Below are 14,951 nucleotides of genomic sequence, written 5' to 3'. Positions count from 1 at the left end.
ACTGGCGACGGCCACTGCGCTTGAGCGGCCAAACATGTCCTCGATCACGCTTCTGTCACCGGGAGCGTTCTGTGCATGCCCAGTAGAGTTTTTTTTCGTACTGCACATGCACAGAGCGCTCCCGTCCATGGGAGTGCCATTAGGAGTCACGCGGAAAAGGGCCACGCATCAAAGCGAAAGTAGGTCGCTGTGGGGGAACAGACGATTGGTTTGTCCCGGTGCGGGCTGCAGGGGGATGGTAGAAGCGCCAGGTAAGTTAAACCTGTTTCTTTCCACACAGATAAGGTTCACTTTAAGGTACGTACACGCTTTTGATGGATGTCGCCTTTTAGGGATCGGGACCTTTGCTGGGCTACACAGACACGAGTCAGCTGTGTAGCTGATGACATGTATGGTTGCTCTGCGGAGGGATGATGGAGCAGAGCGTGTGTGATGTCATGTGGCGGGTTAGGCAACGGCGTGCACAAAGGAATCGGCCGTCACTTGGGCTGAGCAGATCCACCAAGCAGATCGCTTGTGCATCATGGGTCGGGTATTGGGTGCCTCTGTACACACTCCTGATTACCGGATGAGGCAGTAGTTATTGGCTGCCTCAGTCAACTTTAGTCAAGCGTGTGTATGAGACTTTAGGGCACTCCTCCTTCAACCTCTGGCCAAGTTGAACTCCTTACTAGATAACCTAAAAACACATTGCCTCTTGGTTTACAAATGGTTTACTACCGCACCTGTTGTTTCCTTCCTATTCCTTTACATTGTAATCTCCCAAGGTCAGGGCTCTCTCACCCTTTTGTGTCGTGAAATTTCTTATACATTTTATTTATCGTGTTACATTTGTCACTGCAATTACTTTGTTTACCAATTCTGTATTTTGTACCAGTGTCTGTATTTCTACTTACCCCATGTTTGTTTCTTACTCTTTACCACACCACGGAATATATAATGACCTATAAGGCCACACGGGGATCTCTGTTTCACCATCTGATGTGAAAGGCAGGTGATGTGAAATCTTGCGCTGCAGGGGCGGCGACAATGGTCAGCAGGTTGATTGAAGTGATCACACTCTAGCAGCTCCTTTAGAGTCCTGTTGTCGGGAGGCTTGTGCTAAAGACAAAATTAGAGAGGAGGAGCGATCCGTAGTGTGATAACGTTTTATTTAAGACAAATGCACAACACGAAATGCACTTACTATGTGATCATAACTACAAGCATGTAGCTGGGCATATAGTCCTTCGGTCTGTCCCGGGTGGGTGGCCTCAGTCTGCTGTGGCCATCGGCAGTGGGTGGATCAGGTGGAAGTGGATCTTGGGTGCCCCACCGTAGGGCTTTCCCGTGCTGGTAGCGTAATGACGCGTTTCGCCGTTCCACGCCTTTGTCAGTTATCATACGCCATACAATTTTTGGTAAAGTTGGTGTGAATTTTTTTAGTTATATGGGAGCTCTGTATTTTGCCTGGTAGCACTGTCACCTGCGGGTAGTGAGGTTCCGGCCTCTGTATTAGTTATAGGGGAGCTTTGTATTTTGCCTGGTAGCACTGTAACCTGTGAGTGGTGATGTTGCTGCCTTATATTAGTTATAGGGGAGCTTTGTATTTTGCCTGGTAGTGCCGTCACCTGTGGGTGGTGAGGTTCCGGCCTCTGTATTAGTTATAGGGGAGCTTTGTATTTTGCCTGGTAGTGCTGTCCCCTGCGGGTGGTGAGGTTGCTGCCTGTATATTAGTTATATGGGAGCTCTGTATTTTGCCTGGTAGCGCTGTGACCAGTGGGTGGTGAGGTTCCGGTCTCTGTATTAGTTATATGGGAGCTCTGTATTTTGCCTGATAGTGCCGTCACCTGTGGGTGGTGAGGTTCCGGCCTCTGTATTAGTTATAGGGGAGCTTTGTATTTTGCCTGGTAGCACTGTAACCTGTGAGTGGTGATGTTGCTGCCTTATATTAGTTATAGGGGAGCTTTGTATTTTGCCTGGTAGTGCCGTCACCTGTGGGTGGTGAGGTTCCGGCCTCTGTATTAGTTATAGGGGAGCTTTGTATTTTGCCTGGTAGTGCTGTCCCCTGCGGGTGGTGAGGTTGCTGCCTGTATATTAGTTATATGGGAGCTCTGTATTTTGCCTGGTAGCGCTGTGACCAGTGGGTGGTGAGGTTCCGGTCTCTGTATTAGTTATATGGGAGCTCTGTATTTTGCCTGATAGTGCCGTCACCTGTGGGTGGTGAGGTTCCGGCCTCTGTATTAGTTATAGGGGAGCTTTGTATTTTGCCTGGTAGCACTGTAACCTGTGAGTGGTGATGTTGCTGCCTTATATTAGTTATAGGGGAGCTTTGTATTTTGGCGGGTAGCGCTGTGACGTATAAGTGGTGAGGTACTGGCCTCTATATTAGTTCTAGGAAGCATTGTATTTTGTCAGGTAGGGCTGTCACCTAAGAGTGGTGAGGTTCTGGCATCTGTTTTAGTTATAGGACTCGAAATATGAATAATCCCTTCCTGGTCCTCGGATCCCGGCTTGCTCAGCAGCATGGACTCTCCTGAGACAGGAAACAGATGCACCAGTGTAGATTTCTTCTGTGTTTCTAATCTGCTGCCTTGAAACGGAAGTAAAACCGTTACTGCGAAACAGAGGGTTGCAACACTGAGTCTCTTTGTTTTGTGTTCTGAGGAATAGTGAGAGCTAAACGGCACATTGAGCTTCACATTCACCTGTTTTTTGGCAGATTTAACATCCGCCAAGAAAAAAAAATGTACATTTCAATTGTTGTGTTGAAAAAAATATTTTTATAGAACCGGCTAATAGATAGGTGGACAAGGAAATAAGCCCATTTTTGGAAAGATTCGTACATGATTTGGCGCGCGCATTCTCTGATTCACGCTGTGCGCAGTGAGTTGTGCTATAACACATTGATACCCGCAATCAGAATCATTTATTTTGCCACGTACAAAGGAGTTGTACCCGGAGTTGGTTTTGGCCCATTCAGTTTCTGGAGGGGTGGGGGTTATGGTGAGAGTAAGGGGGGAAATGTCCAAGAGCCACAAGCCAAGGCTGCCATACTACAGCGCCATCAGTCGCACTTGGCTATCATCTGTGATCCCCAAGGAAACATTAGGGGGGGGAGGGGGGGGGGTTGGGGGGGCTGAGCTCAGAGAGAGGCAAAGGTTCAGCAGTGATGACCCAGTTCTTCATGAAAGAAACCGTCAGTGGTGGCTGCCGCTGCTGAGGATCCCGATTGCTGACATCTGGCAGTGCTGGCCAAGGTGTTCCAGTTCAAAAGTGAATATCTCTAATGTTCATCTGTTCATCAAAAAAAAAAAAAGCCTTTATCAGCTAAAAGGCCTTTTTCGACTTGCAATCGCAAAAGCTTCTTTTTCCACTTGCTGTGATTGTGCTGTGAACCACCAGGAGTGAAACGCAATCGCACTAATGATCGTGCAGCCCGACTATTGCGATTTGCGGAAAATCGAAATGCACTAATGGAAAAGTGCATTGCGATTTGCATGTAAATCACGGTGCACTAGCTATCGGCAAACTCCGGCGATCCACTGTTTCAAGCGGATCGCAGCTAGTGGAAAAGGGCCCTAAGTCCACTTTTGTTGCAGTGTTTTCTTATCTAGATCAAGGTTGTGCAAGCCTAATTGAGTTTGATTGTTCTAACATTTTCCATTCTTTTATGAATTTGCTACACATAGCAGAAACGCTTGTTACTAATTTTACACCCCAGTGTAACATTTAGGGAGACAGTGCCCAGGCGTTCTGTTGTTTTCGTTAATCGCAATATCACGCTGTTATTGCCGTGCATGTTATCGACCACATCGGCCCAAAATTTCCTAGCATGTCCAAGCCATACATTCCACCGATTTTGATCTTGCGATGGGGGTACAAGCACGCGATTACTTGAACAACGTTTGCCGACACGATAAATAATGAAAGTCTCATTGGATCTTTAAGTTCCTCAACAACTCTGCGCAAAATACAGCAATCAATTAACTTCCCATTCGCGCTCATTGTGTGCCATTGCTTGTACCCACTTGCAGGAAGATGGATGGGGAGTGCTTGTCGCCGAGGGACGTCGCTGGGATCTATTTTTTTTGGTCGTAAGGTGAATATTCAGCTTCATAGCATTCATTTACCTCTTCAGGTTTGGGATGTCAGATGTCCCCCAATTTGAGAGCATCTGTTGTCTTGTGACACTCACAATTTGCATACGGTGATCTGAAACCTACGGTACATGTATAAGGTGTGACATTATATCCTATGTGTAACACAAAGCCAGCTGTGGAGAACATTAATGACTTTTCAATTACACAAATGGAAAGTATCTCTGCAGCCTGACAAATATTTGGGGGTATTGCGTCATAGTTTGTTTACTGAACGGTAAAGCTTCTCTGCCATGTCAATATTTGAGTGCGTTCGCTACACAGTAGCAGCTAAAATATCTTTTTGATGTTTGCAGGTTGGTTGACGATAGATGTGTGGTTAACCCAGAAGCTGGAGACCTCGCCAATCCGCCTAAAAAATTCAGAGGTAAGGATTCTGATCATGCTAAGTTTTCTCTTGCTGGATGTGTTGCCATGCCAATTGTGCTGAAAAGTCACATTATGCGTTACACATACAGTGCGATGAAAGGATGTTTCACTGCCACTTTAAGCACACATGAGGTGCACTACTCTGACAGGATATGCTGCTTGCACCTGACGTGAACCTACCATAGAACTATCATTGCATCACGCTGGGGTGTGATGATATTGTCCGTTGCAACAGAAAACAACTAATGCAGTGTGATTTATGAGGGATTGCAGAGTGCAGGGGGACCTTAGTGGGGTTTGGGATAGCAACAGAGGCTGGGCTGTATAGGCAGATCCAGCCTCTGTATGCAGATAACATTCTTTAAACACACCTCGGGTTCTCTTTAAGGGTAAAGAGACAGAAAAGGAGAGAGAGCGCACACTGTGAATGGAGTCTAAGCCCAATAGGAAAGATCTCACCTGATTGTGGAGGCTGGGGGAATCCTTCTGGGTTTCCCAGATGTTTTTGCTTGTGTCCCTCTTAAAGTGGTCTGAAAGCCAGCATTACTTATCTCTAGATTCCTTACAGCTTTAAAGCTACTATCCCAGAAATAAATTCTAGCAGAACATCACTGAAATGATGCAAAGCACTTTGTCCTGCTATTCAGCTTCAAATCCGCATCCAAACTGGAGATAACAGTATCTTTTTTTTATTTAGTAAACACAAATGTATTAACACTAGAATGTAAAAAAAAAAACAAAAAAAAAAAAAACCTCTCTGAGAAACTGTCTCTGCTTTAAGCACACACACAGTTCAGAATAGCTCATTAGATGATTTTAATATATAATAAAAATCAGTTATAATAGAAAAAGAATAAAATGCAATGGCAGCTTTCAAAGCAGATAAACTACACTTTGGAAACTTGTGCACAAAAGCAAATATGATAACTGTATGAGTAATAAAAAGTAGGAACACACATTTTTATTGAATGTTATGTCAGAGTTTCAGGCCACTTTAAAGAGACTCTGAAGCGAGTCTTAAATCATGTTATTACTGTAAAGCATTATAGATAGTGCTAAACCGAGGCATCCCCGCAGCAAAACAAGGGGTTTATACCCCCCAAATCCCCTATGAAAAATCCACGACTTTCTTGGTCGAGGATTTTGCTGCTCATAGAGGCAGAGCTTTGAGCTGCAGCTCTGCCTCCATGCACGTCAAAAGCTGCGGGGATCTCCGCCTCTCCCCCGCTCCTCTCTGTGAAGGCAGATTGAGAGGGGCGGGGGAAAGGCGGCGATCAACGAGGATTGACGCGCTACGAGGCAGAGCTACAGCGCTAAGCTCTGCCTCATCAGGAAGCGCTCCCCCGAGTTTGCAGAGGGGACTTGGGGGGTATAAACCCCTTGTTTTGACGCGGGGATGCGGCGGTTTAGCACTATCTATAGTGCTTTACAGTAACGACATGCTTTAAGACTCACTTCAGAGTCTCTTTAAGCCAGGGACCTGGCGCGCTGTAGATTCCAACGAGGTCCTTTGGGGTGTACCGTGTTGGATCAGGTGGATATCAGAGGAGAACTTCTGTGGGCGTATGCGGGAGTGAGCTCGGACGGGGCGAGCTGGGATCCCCGCCTATGCCTGTAGTTAGAGTAGAAACAGCCTATTCAGTAAAGCAGAGTCGGCCGCAATGATAAACTAGGGCGTTTTGGAAGGTTGAGAAATGTAGGTTAATAAATCTCTGTTTAAAAAGAAACAAAAAACACATTGGACTATGGAGGAGAATTCACTTGCAGTGATCAGCAGAGTGGCACACACAGCAACCATTTTCCAAGTCCCATGGCAAGGCTGTACAAGTCTGGAGATAAAACCAGAAACTGAAATATTTGCCAAATTCTTTGTAAAATATAGATCTGGTCGGAGAACATTGCATTTGTATCAGTAAAACTGGAATATTTCCTATTTATCCAGACCTGTGTCGTCCTCCATTCAGTATAAATCTAAGGCTGCGGGGTGATCAGAGTTTGTGGATATTGTCCACCTCACTGTCCCGGATGGTTTTGTATTGCTTTCACCTGTATGATACAGCAACAGATCAAGATTAGTAATTTTTTTTCCCTGTTGGTGCAGAATGAACTGCATTCTTGTGTATCTGATAAGCACACTGGTTAATATGTGATTGTTGTCTGTTGTCATGCACACAAGGAAGACACTACATACCGCAGGTATATTTTGTTTATTTTTTAGACTCATTTTTCAGTGACGCCTGATTGGACCTAAAAAACTGGGGCAGAGGGCATGAGCTTAGAGCACAGATCCAAGTTTACATACATGTGCACAGTGTCATACACTGCTAGGTTTAGGTCATTGATAATTTCCATTGAGCATTGTATTTTCTATCTTGCCTGAGGTTTTATTTATTCTATTACGTTTGTACTGTATATAGCGCTGACTCATTTTCTATAGTACTTTACAGAGTGCATTAAACAATCCATGTCCATAACTGTCCCTCTGAGGAGCTCACAATCTAATGTCTAAGGCTTCTTGCACACCAAGACGTTGTGTTAGGTGGCACGTTAAGGTCGCATAACGTGCACCTAACACAACGTATGGTGCTGCAAAAGCCGACGGTAGAGTGAGCCGCGTTAGGCTGCTCGATGCCCATAATATCTCCCAGAGTGGCGCTGATTGGCCAGCGGGACCACGTGATGCGGAGCGAGACACTCCGCATCACGTGGTCCCGCCGGCCAATCAGCGCCCGCCAGTGCAGTGAATATTAAGTAGCCATGTGCGCGGCTACTGTAGCTGGCTCTCCCCGCCTCCTCCGCCCCCCACTGCGCATGTGCAAACAGTCTAACGCGGCTATAGCCGCTCCAACGCCGTAGCATGCTGCACTTTGCACAGAACGTGCAGCGTTACATGTAACGCAACGTGGGCTGTGTGAACAGCCCACTTGTGTTACATTGCTGTGCGTTGGGGGAGCGTTACAGGCGCACTAACGTGCGCCTGTAACGTCTTGGTGTGCAAGCAGCCTAAAGGTACCCATTAACGGTACAGTTTTCAGTGAAGAGCTGCGATCAGATAAATGAGATTGGAAATGAATGGTCGTCGTACATCGATTATTCATCATCAAACCAATCTGTACTTCCGGAACCACAACTGATTGAAAGCGATGTAGTCAATAGAATTTTTTTTAAACATTCACCTTTTAGAATCATTCACAGTTGACTTGGGACATCAACAAAATTTATTTTATGCCAATCCGATCACATTTATCTAATCACTTTGGTGAGTCCGCAGTGCAGCCCCACTCCTCTATCATTGCGTAGTGGTAAGGCTGCTGCCTTTGATGTGGGATTTGAGCCTTTGACCAGGTTCGAATCTGGCTCAAGCCAGTAAATAAAAGGAATCTTTAGGCAAGGCTCCCTAATGATCCTGGTTGCCTGTAAAGCAAGTGGCTGCAGCCCTGAAGCACTTTGAGTCTGCCAGGAGAAAAGCGTGATATAAATGTTCTTTGTCTTGTCACTTCTGTCATTTGTCATTGTCTTGTCACTTCTGTCATTGGCCAGTGCAGCACCACTTTTCTGTCATTGGCCCCGTTCTGTCCCACTTCTGTCATTGACCCCGCTCTGCCTCAATTCTCTGTCATTGTCCAAAAACAGACCTATTCTCTGTCACTGTCACAGGTGAGGCACATTCTGTGCCATGTATCACAGTGCAGCCACATGTTTTATTTTTGTGCAGGCCAAGTTCCTGTTAATGCAGTCCCTGTTTCTGGTCAGAGTGCTTGTATGCCTGGAAGAAACCTGTGCAAACATGGTTAGAACATACAAACTTAATGCAGATACTGTTCATGACAAAATAGGATCCTGCGGTCTGTCATTGTAAGGCAAGGGTGCTACCTTGTTTCCAGACAGCCAGAGGAAGGCTCTGCAGATAACCAGTAGTCTGTGTGGAATCACATGTGACAATACGGCCCAGCAAAGGAGCGGAACTGTGATGGTCACGTCAATAACAACTTGCATGACCATTTAAACTCTCAGCCTAAATAATAATCTCCATTAAAAAAAAATTGCTGCTGGCTCTACTTAAACTTTGACCCTCTCCTGTGTTTGATGGACTGTCTCTTGGGAAGCTCCCTTCTGGTTGGATTTGGTAAGTATGGCTGCAGATCGTGTTCCTGCACGCTGCACCTTGCAGGGGGTGTGGGAATTCATGGAATGATCTGAGGCAGCACTCTGGAGATCACGTCATGCTTTCCTGCAGACACACATGTGCTGCGGAGACTTCCAAATATTTATGTGTAATGCGGAGATAGACGAGGCCGCAGAATTTTATTGTTTTTGTTTTGCTGGAGCTGAGGAATTTGAAGCTTCTTCAGTTCAGTGTTAAAGAATTTGTGGACGATTTACAAACGGTCTTCTCTGCATTCCACAGTGGTGCCCTGGGCAATCTTCTATTCATTTACGAAGGACAGAAGATTGCCCTGTGTGATGCGATTGGCAGGGGCGGAGCTGAATTAGTTTACATTCCCAAACTTCTGTTAGAAGTGACAGGGAAGAGAGTGTCGGAAATGGAAGAGCAGCTGAGAGCAGCTCACCCCCTGCAGTGATAGGTTGCCTCCTGTGAGCTCCCATGGATGTCATATAAAGGTGACAATGTGATTCTGGTGGGGAAAGGGAATGCAGAGCTGGTAAAGGCCCCACAGCTTTCTGATACAGGGCCACCCCCACAGATCAATGTTGTTGGGGCCATAATTGTGATGGGTGGTGGCAGGGTCACATTGGCTGAGTTTAGCTGGAGGATCCATGATTTGTAGTTACACTCCAGGCTGGAGAAGCTGTTTTGCACACAGTGAGGTACACCCAGGATCATCAGCAAATATGCTATCACTGTAGTGACATACAGTAAAGGATAATGCAGTTAATTATTCAGGATACCCACTTTTACAATATTTTTCCTAGTTTTAGCATGAGAAACACTTCCTATATCGATATATTGCTGCATATTGGTATGTGGCCCTGCCCTCCCAGTGATGCTTAGCCTACGCTGTTTAGCTATCGGGAATTTTCCTAGAGTATTCTAGGATACCGTGTATTATTTTCACTGGCTTAGGAATGCTCAGATCAAACATTCTAAACATTCTGCAGAGCTGCACCTGACGGGGCAAAAGATGTCACCTGTGAGGAAAGATTTTACAATGGGCAAATACTGACTAAATCATTTTATACATGAATATTGAATAAAAATGATCAATTTTACTTATCACGTTCTTTTTACTACAGTTTCGTTTTTAAAACGGCATTATGAAAATTTTGTGTGTACTTACGTTTCAGTTCATTACGAATGTGCTCCATTGGGGGGGGGGAGGTTGATCATCTAACAGACAGGCTGTTCTTTCTCCTCCATTTTTTTCAAAATACTTCCACGCCTTTGAAATCCAGCGATTCATAAAGGGGCATTCTGATTCCATAATAAGGCAAACACTACTTCCCTCCAGAATTGCCCTAAAGTTCCATCAGAAATGATTTTGCTGAAATGGAGTTCCTGATTGGGAGCCACAGTTACTTCACATAGGAAGAAACGGCGATACATGTCCCATTCTCTTGCATTGCAAGGAAAAAATATGTAAGGGTTAACTTTCATTATTCATATAACAGGAGGATGCTTCTCCTTTAAAACTTGTATATAATTTAGAACAGTGCTTGCATGAAATAGCAACTTTGAATCAAAAGTTCATAACAAGTGCATGGTGGCAAAAAGAGAGAATAAGCCTTAAGGCCAGTGCACACCAAAAAGCTCTAGCGTAAAAGCAAAGCGCTTTTTTAAGCGATTTTTTAAGGCGATTCTAGGCATGTGTCTTGCGATTTTCTGAGCATGCCCAGCGATTTTTGGAGCGTTTTGGTGTAGAATTTTTTTATATTTTGTTATAGTAGAGCTGTAACTGAACAGCTTCTGTAACAAAAACGCTTCGAAAATCGCTCTGATCTTGCACTTTTCAGAGCAATTTTCCACTTTTCTAGAGACTCTGAAGTCTTTTTTCCCCCTTATTTTCTCTCATCAGCTTGTTAACAGTTAATGCCTAAGTGAAATTGCCACGGCAGAGGAGTAATTTATTACACAGAAAGCGACCTGCAAAGTTCTATGACTTTGCAGGTCGCAGATTAAGCTGCCCTGGCTCGCAAGACTTTTCTTCCTGGACAGGCAGAGCTTTCAGCTGTGGCTCTTCCTCTCTGCAATCAATCTCTGCCGATCTCTGCCTCCTCTCTGCCCCTCTCAGTGAAAGAAGACTGAGAGGGGCAGGGAGAGGCGCGATCCGCAGAGATTGACTGCGGAGGAGGCAGAGCTACAGCCTGAAGCAGCTCTGCCTCTTCGAGGAAGTAAAACCCTGCGAGCCCGGGAGCTTTGTAGGGCTTAATCCTCTGTAATAAATCGGTAGTCTGCTGCGAGGATGCAGCGATTTCACTTAGGCATTAACTCTTAACAGGCTGGTAAGAGAAAATCAGGGAAAAAAAGAGACTTCAGAGTCTCTTTAACATTAAGGCTAAATTGCCTCAGAAATCATCAAAAATGCAGCAGAACCTGCGTTTGCATTTGGGAAAAAAGCACATCACTCTGGTGTGCTCCATCCCATTCAAATACATTAGCCAAGTGCTTTTCAAAGTGCTAGCATTTTTAAAAACGCTCAGAAAAGCTCTTGGTGCAGCGTGGCAACAAGGGAGAGCGGATAGAGCAGATTACAAAATGGGTCAAATAACCGGTATAACTATTGATAAAGTTTATCAATACAATAATTTCATCAGAAAATCAATACTATATTCAAGCGAATTGTAGGGTTATACAAATAATACTTACAACAGGCAAATCTCAATGACTTGTAGATCTTTTTGTGTGACAGGTAAATGGAAATGATAAACAAATAATTAAAGAGGAACTTTCACTTTTCCAGTGAAAATGACGTAATGAACAAAAGTGGTTATTTTTACAATAATTATGTATACATTATTTAGTCAGTGTTTGCCCATTGTAAAATCTTTCCTCTCCCTGATTTACATTCTGATATTTTATCATATGGTGGCATTTTTACTGCTGGCAGGTGATGTCAGTGGAAGGAGATGCTGCTTGCTTTTTTGGCAGTTGCAGTATTTCCCACAATGCAACAAGACTCGCACAGTGTGATGTCAGGACCATGGTCCTGGCATCACACTGTGGGAGTGGTTTCACCACAATATCAGCCATACAGAGCCCCCTGATGATCTGTTTGAGAAAAGTAAAAGATTTATCATGGAAAAGTGGGTATCCTCTACTGATTGGGATGAAGTTCAGTCCTTGGTTATGGTTTCTCTTTAAGTATCAAATACCATGGAGTGAAGGTTACTATAAAGAACATAATTGGAGGGTCGTCACAAGTAAAGTGGTTCCAAAAATATCATTAAGTACAGCAGGCACAGTGCCCCTCCCCCCCCAAATAATTTTATTAGGCAGATTTCCCCCATATAACATATTTAGCCAGAGCTAAATATATACTGTATATATGTACCTATTTCCTTTTGAACATATCCCTGCAGCATCCCTGCATTTTAAGGGAAACATAATTCCTATATAAGGAGATAGGACGTCTCCTTATATAGGAATTAGGTTTCTATTAAAATGCAGGGATGCTTAAAAATGACATCTATTTTTCCTGTTTCTTGGGGTGTCACATGATCACAACTGTCCCACCCACCAACTGAATCCAGAGAGAAGATGAAGCAAGCTGTATTGTTGTGATGAACATATTTGGCCCACAAAACAAATATTCTACCCACCTCTTTCACTCATATACTCAGCTATCACCTTGATTGCTGTAAAAAATGCCTTATTCAGTTTTGCATTTAGCTGAAGTTTAAAGGAAGAATCCATTTGCTGTGGGTAACTAGAACCATTCCTTCCCACAAACACTGATAAGTGAGGCCTGTGGTAGGGGAGGTTCCTCAGAAATAACATAATAATATTACACACACACACCACTCTAATCCTTTGTTTGTTGTGTTCATTCTGCTTGTTTTATTGTTAAATCCAGGCAAACAGGAATGCTGCACACAGTTTATTTAAACTCTACTTTTCATGCCAGTTCATGGCACACAATGAGATCTGACAGACGGGACAAATAGGCTTATAATAGCTGTCAGCCTGTCAGCAGAGGTGTGTGTGAGGAAGGGAAGTGTCAGCGCTTTGATGAGGGACATACCAGTCAGGCACCTCTACATAGAGAGCATAGCTATCATATAGTTTACAAAGTCATCTCTGGAGGTGTTCATGGAAAAAAGGGCGTGGGGGATTGCCGCTAGTAGAATATTGGTAAACTTACCGATATTCTAAAACTAATTCCAACAGTAAAATATCGGCAGTCTATACCGATATTCTACTATGTCTTACTCTAACACAGAACCATTCCTCTACTGATGCCTAACCTTAAAACCTCCCTCTACCCATGCCTAACCCTAAGACTTCAAACAAGACTTCATAGCCCAAAATATAAAAAAAATTGTTTTTAGAATTTACATTATTTATCTGAGGTTGTAGTACTCATATGGCCAATCTTCTGAGTAAGGAATGTATGTAGAGTACTTTCATCTGCATCTGAGGACGGAATTAATTTGAGAAATGTGTGTCAGGTCAGCGTATAAAGGACTGCTGGATTTTGACTATTTTAACACCATTTTTTTCTTTTTAAACCGTACCAGTTGCCTGCTAGATGCATGATGCGAAGAACTGCATATGGCTTTTCTCCCCCGCATGCGAATGTGACAGCAGCCAGTAGATTTCAATAAGATGTGTTCCTCTGTCCGAATAACATGTGGGGAAACCCTGCAAATTTCCAGCAGTAGAAACAGCCAGGGCCGGGCCGAGGCATAGGCTGGAGAGGCTCCAGCCTCAGGGCGCAGTGTAGGAGGGGGCGCACAATTCATTCAGCTGTCATTCCTAATTGTGTTTGAAACAGAAAGAAATAAGAAAAAGGGATACATGGCAGTGACTGTAAGCCATATAACTAGATATTAAGGTGTTGGGGAGGTTGTGGGCCCTGTGGCACCTCTTAGTCTAATAGCAATCAGTGTATGTCGGCTGGGGTGTGAGGGATGGAGTGGCGCACTTTGGTGTCTCAGCCTTGGGTGCTGGAGGACCTTGTCCCACCTCTGGAAACAGCCCTTATTATTTACGGTAATACTCTAAAAACAAAACATTTTTGGGGTCTGGTACTGAAGAAGAACCTCAGTCTGACATGGCAGATAATTAAAGACCTGTCTCCCAACTCTTCATTGTCTACATGGTTCTGCAACCTGCCTGCCACCTGAAAGCAGTGGCATCTGTGTGGAAATCTTGGTGAAAGCTGTGTGTAATCTGTACTCAATTCACATGTCTGGAAAAGCATTGAAAGAGACATTTTCTTGCAGAATTGTGTGCCCTGTTACATGAGCACAGCGTGTTTCCCAGGGGAGAGGAAGTGGTTTGAGCTGGAGCCAGGCGCTTCCTGTACCTCTTCCCCATATTATATTATTGGGTATACTGATAACCTCTTGCCAAATGCAGTCAGTGTAACCGTGGGAACCAATCAGATTGGGGCTTTTATTAGCTTAATTAAACTGTGATCCTTGCTCTACACTGGTGTACTCTGCATTTCATTACAGTGCAGTTCAAACTACCTTATAAAGAAGATTTGAGGAATGTATATAGGTTAATGCATAAAAGTTGTGTGTGTGTGTGTGTGTGTGTGTGTGTGTGTGTGTGTGTGTGTGTACTTAAGCCAACATTTTTGTACCGAACGTATGGGCTAAAATGTGGGGTGTGACGTCTGCTTACCCATGAGTTTAGATGAAGTACTGAGTTATGAAATGAGAAGGCCCTACAGGCTCCCGTGCATTGGAAGAGTGGGTCCCCATAGACCCCCATGCTTTGGAAGCCTGATTGTGCTGGACATGTTCCTGCAACCTTTCCTGCTCTGGCAGGAGTGCTTTGAGTTTCCCCTGTGGCTCTGAACCCCCTTAGATGCTGCAGGGGTCACTGTCACGGTGAACGATGACTACGGTGAACCCTCGGATGTTTTGCAAGGTGTCGTGATGACTACTGCCGGAGCTGGGAGAGGTAACTATATGCTTACAGGCATGCTTACAACATGTTTTCTGCTGCCCATTCATGCTTCCAATGCACACTCTGCTCGGGGGATAGGTGAGGGGAGACAGTATTCAGAAGTAGAGATTTGAAAGGAACGACTGACTGCTGAGAATCCAGTGTGCGTACAGCAGCCCTAGATGTCAGCAATTTGCCTGGTGGATCTCTTTGGCCGAGCTACAGTAGATAACACTGTCCTCCCTTACTTACCCTTTCCCCGACATCATCCTGCGCTGCTCTGCTCCCCCACATTGAGCAGAACTTGTTGCTTGCCAGCGTGTCTTCACAGCCACAGTCCTGCAGTGTTGCCCAAGGGATCGACT

At 44.6% G+C, this 14,951-nt stretch overlaps 1 protein-coding gene across 5 annotated transcripts in view; it reads left to right on the top strand.

Annotated features, from left to right (window-relative positions):
- Positions 1 to 14,951, top strand: part of ITPR2 (inositol 1,4,5-trisphosphate receptor type 2) — a 467,841-nt gene that overhangs the window by 47,771 nt on the left and 405,119 nt on the right. For all 5 annotated transcript variants that reach the window (XR_011030536.1, XM_068277594.1, XM_068277593.1 and 2 more), the window contains exon 2: positions 4,436 to 4,506. Coding sequence is in view for 3 of the 5 variants with exons in the window: in XM_068277594.1 (XP_068133695.1) it covers positions 4,436 to 4,506 (71 nt within the window). In the remaining 2 variants the exon portion in view is untranslated. The remainder of the gene's footprint in view (positions 1 to 4,435; positions 4,507 to 14,951) is intronic.

Source organism: Hyperolius riggenbachi, chromosome 3, assembly GCF_040937935.1.
Source record: "Hyperolius riggenbachi isolate aHypRig1 chromosome 3, aHypRig1.pri, whole genome shotgun sequence".
NCBI classification, from domain to species: Eukaryota; Metazoa; Chordata; class Amphibia; order Anura; family Hyperoliidae; genus Hyperolius; species Hyperolius riggenbachi.
The sequence above is the reverse complement of the archived record's forward strand: the minus strand, read 5'-3'. Positions and strand labels throughout refer to the sequence as shown.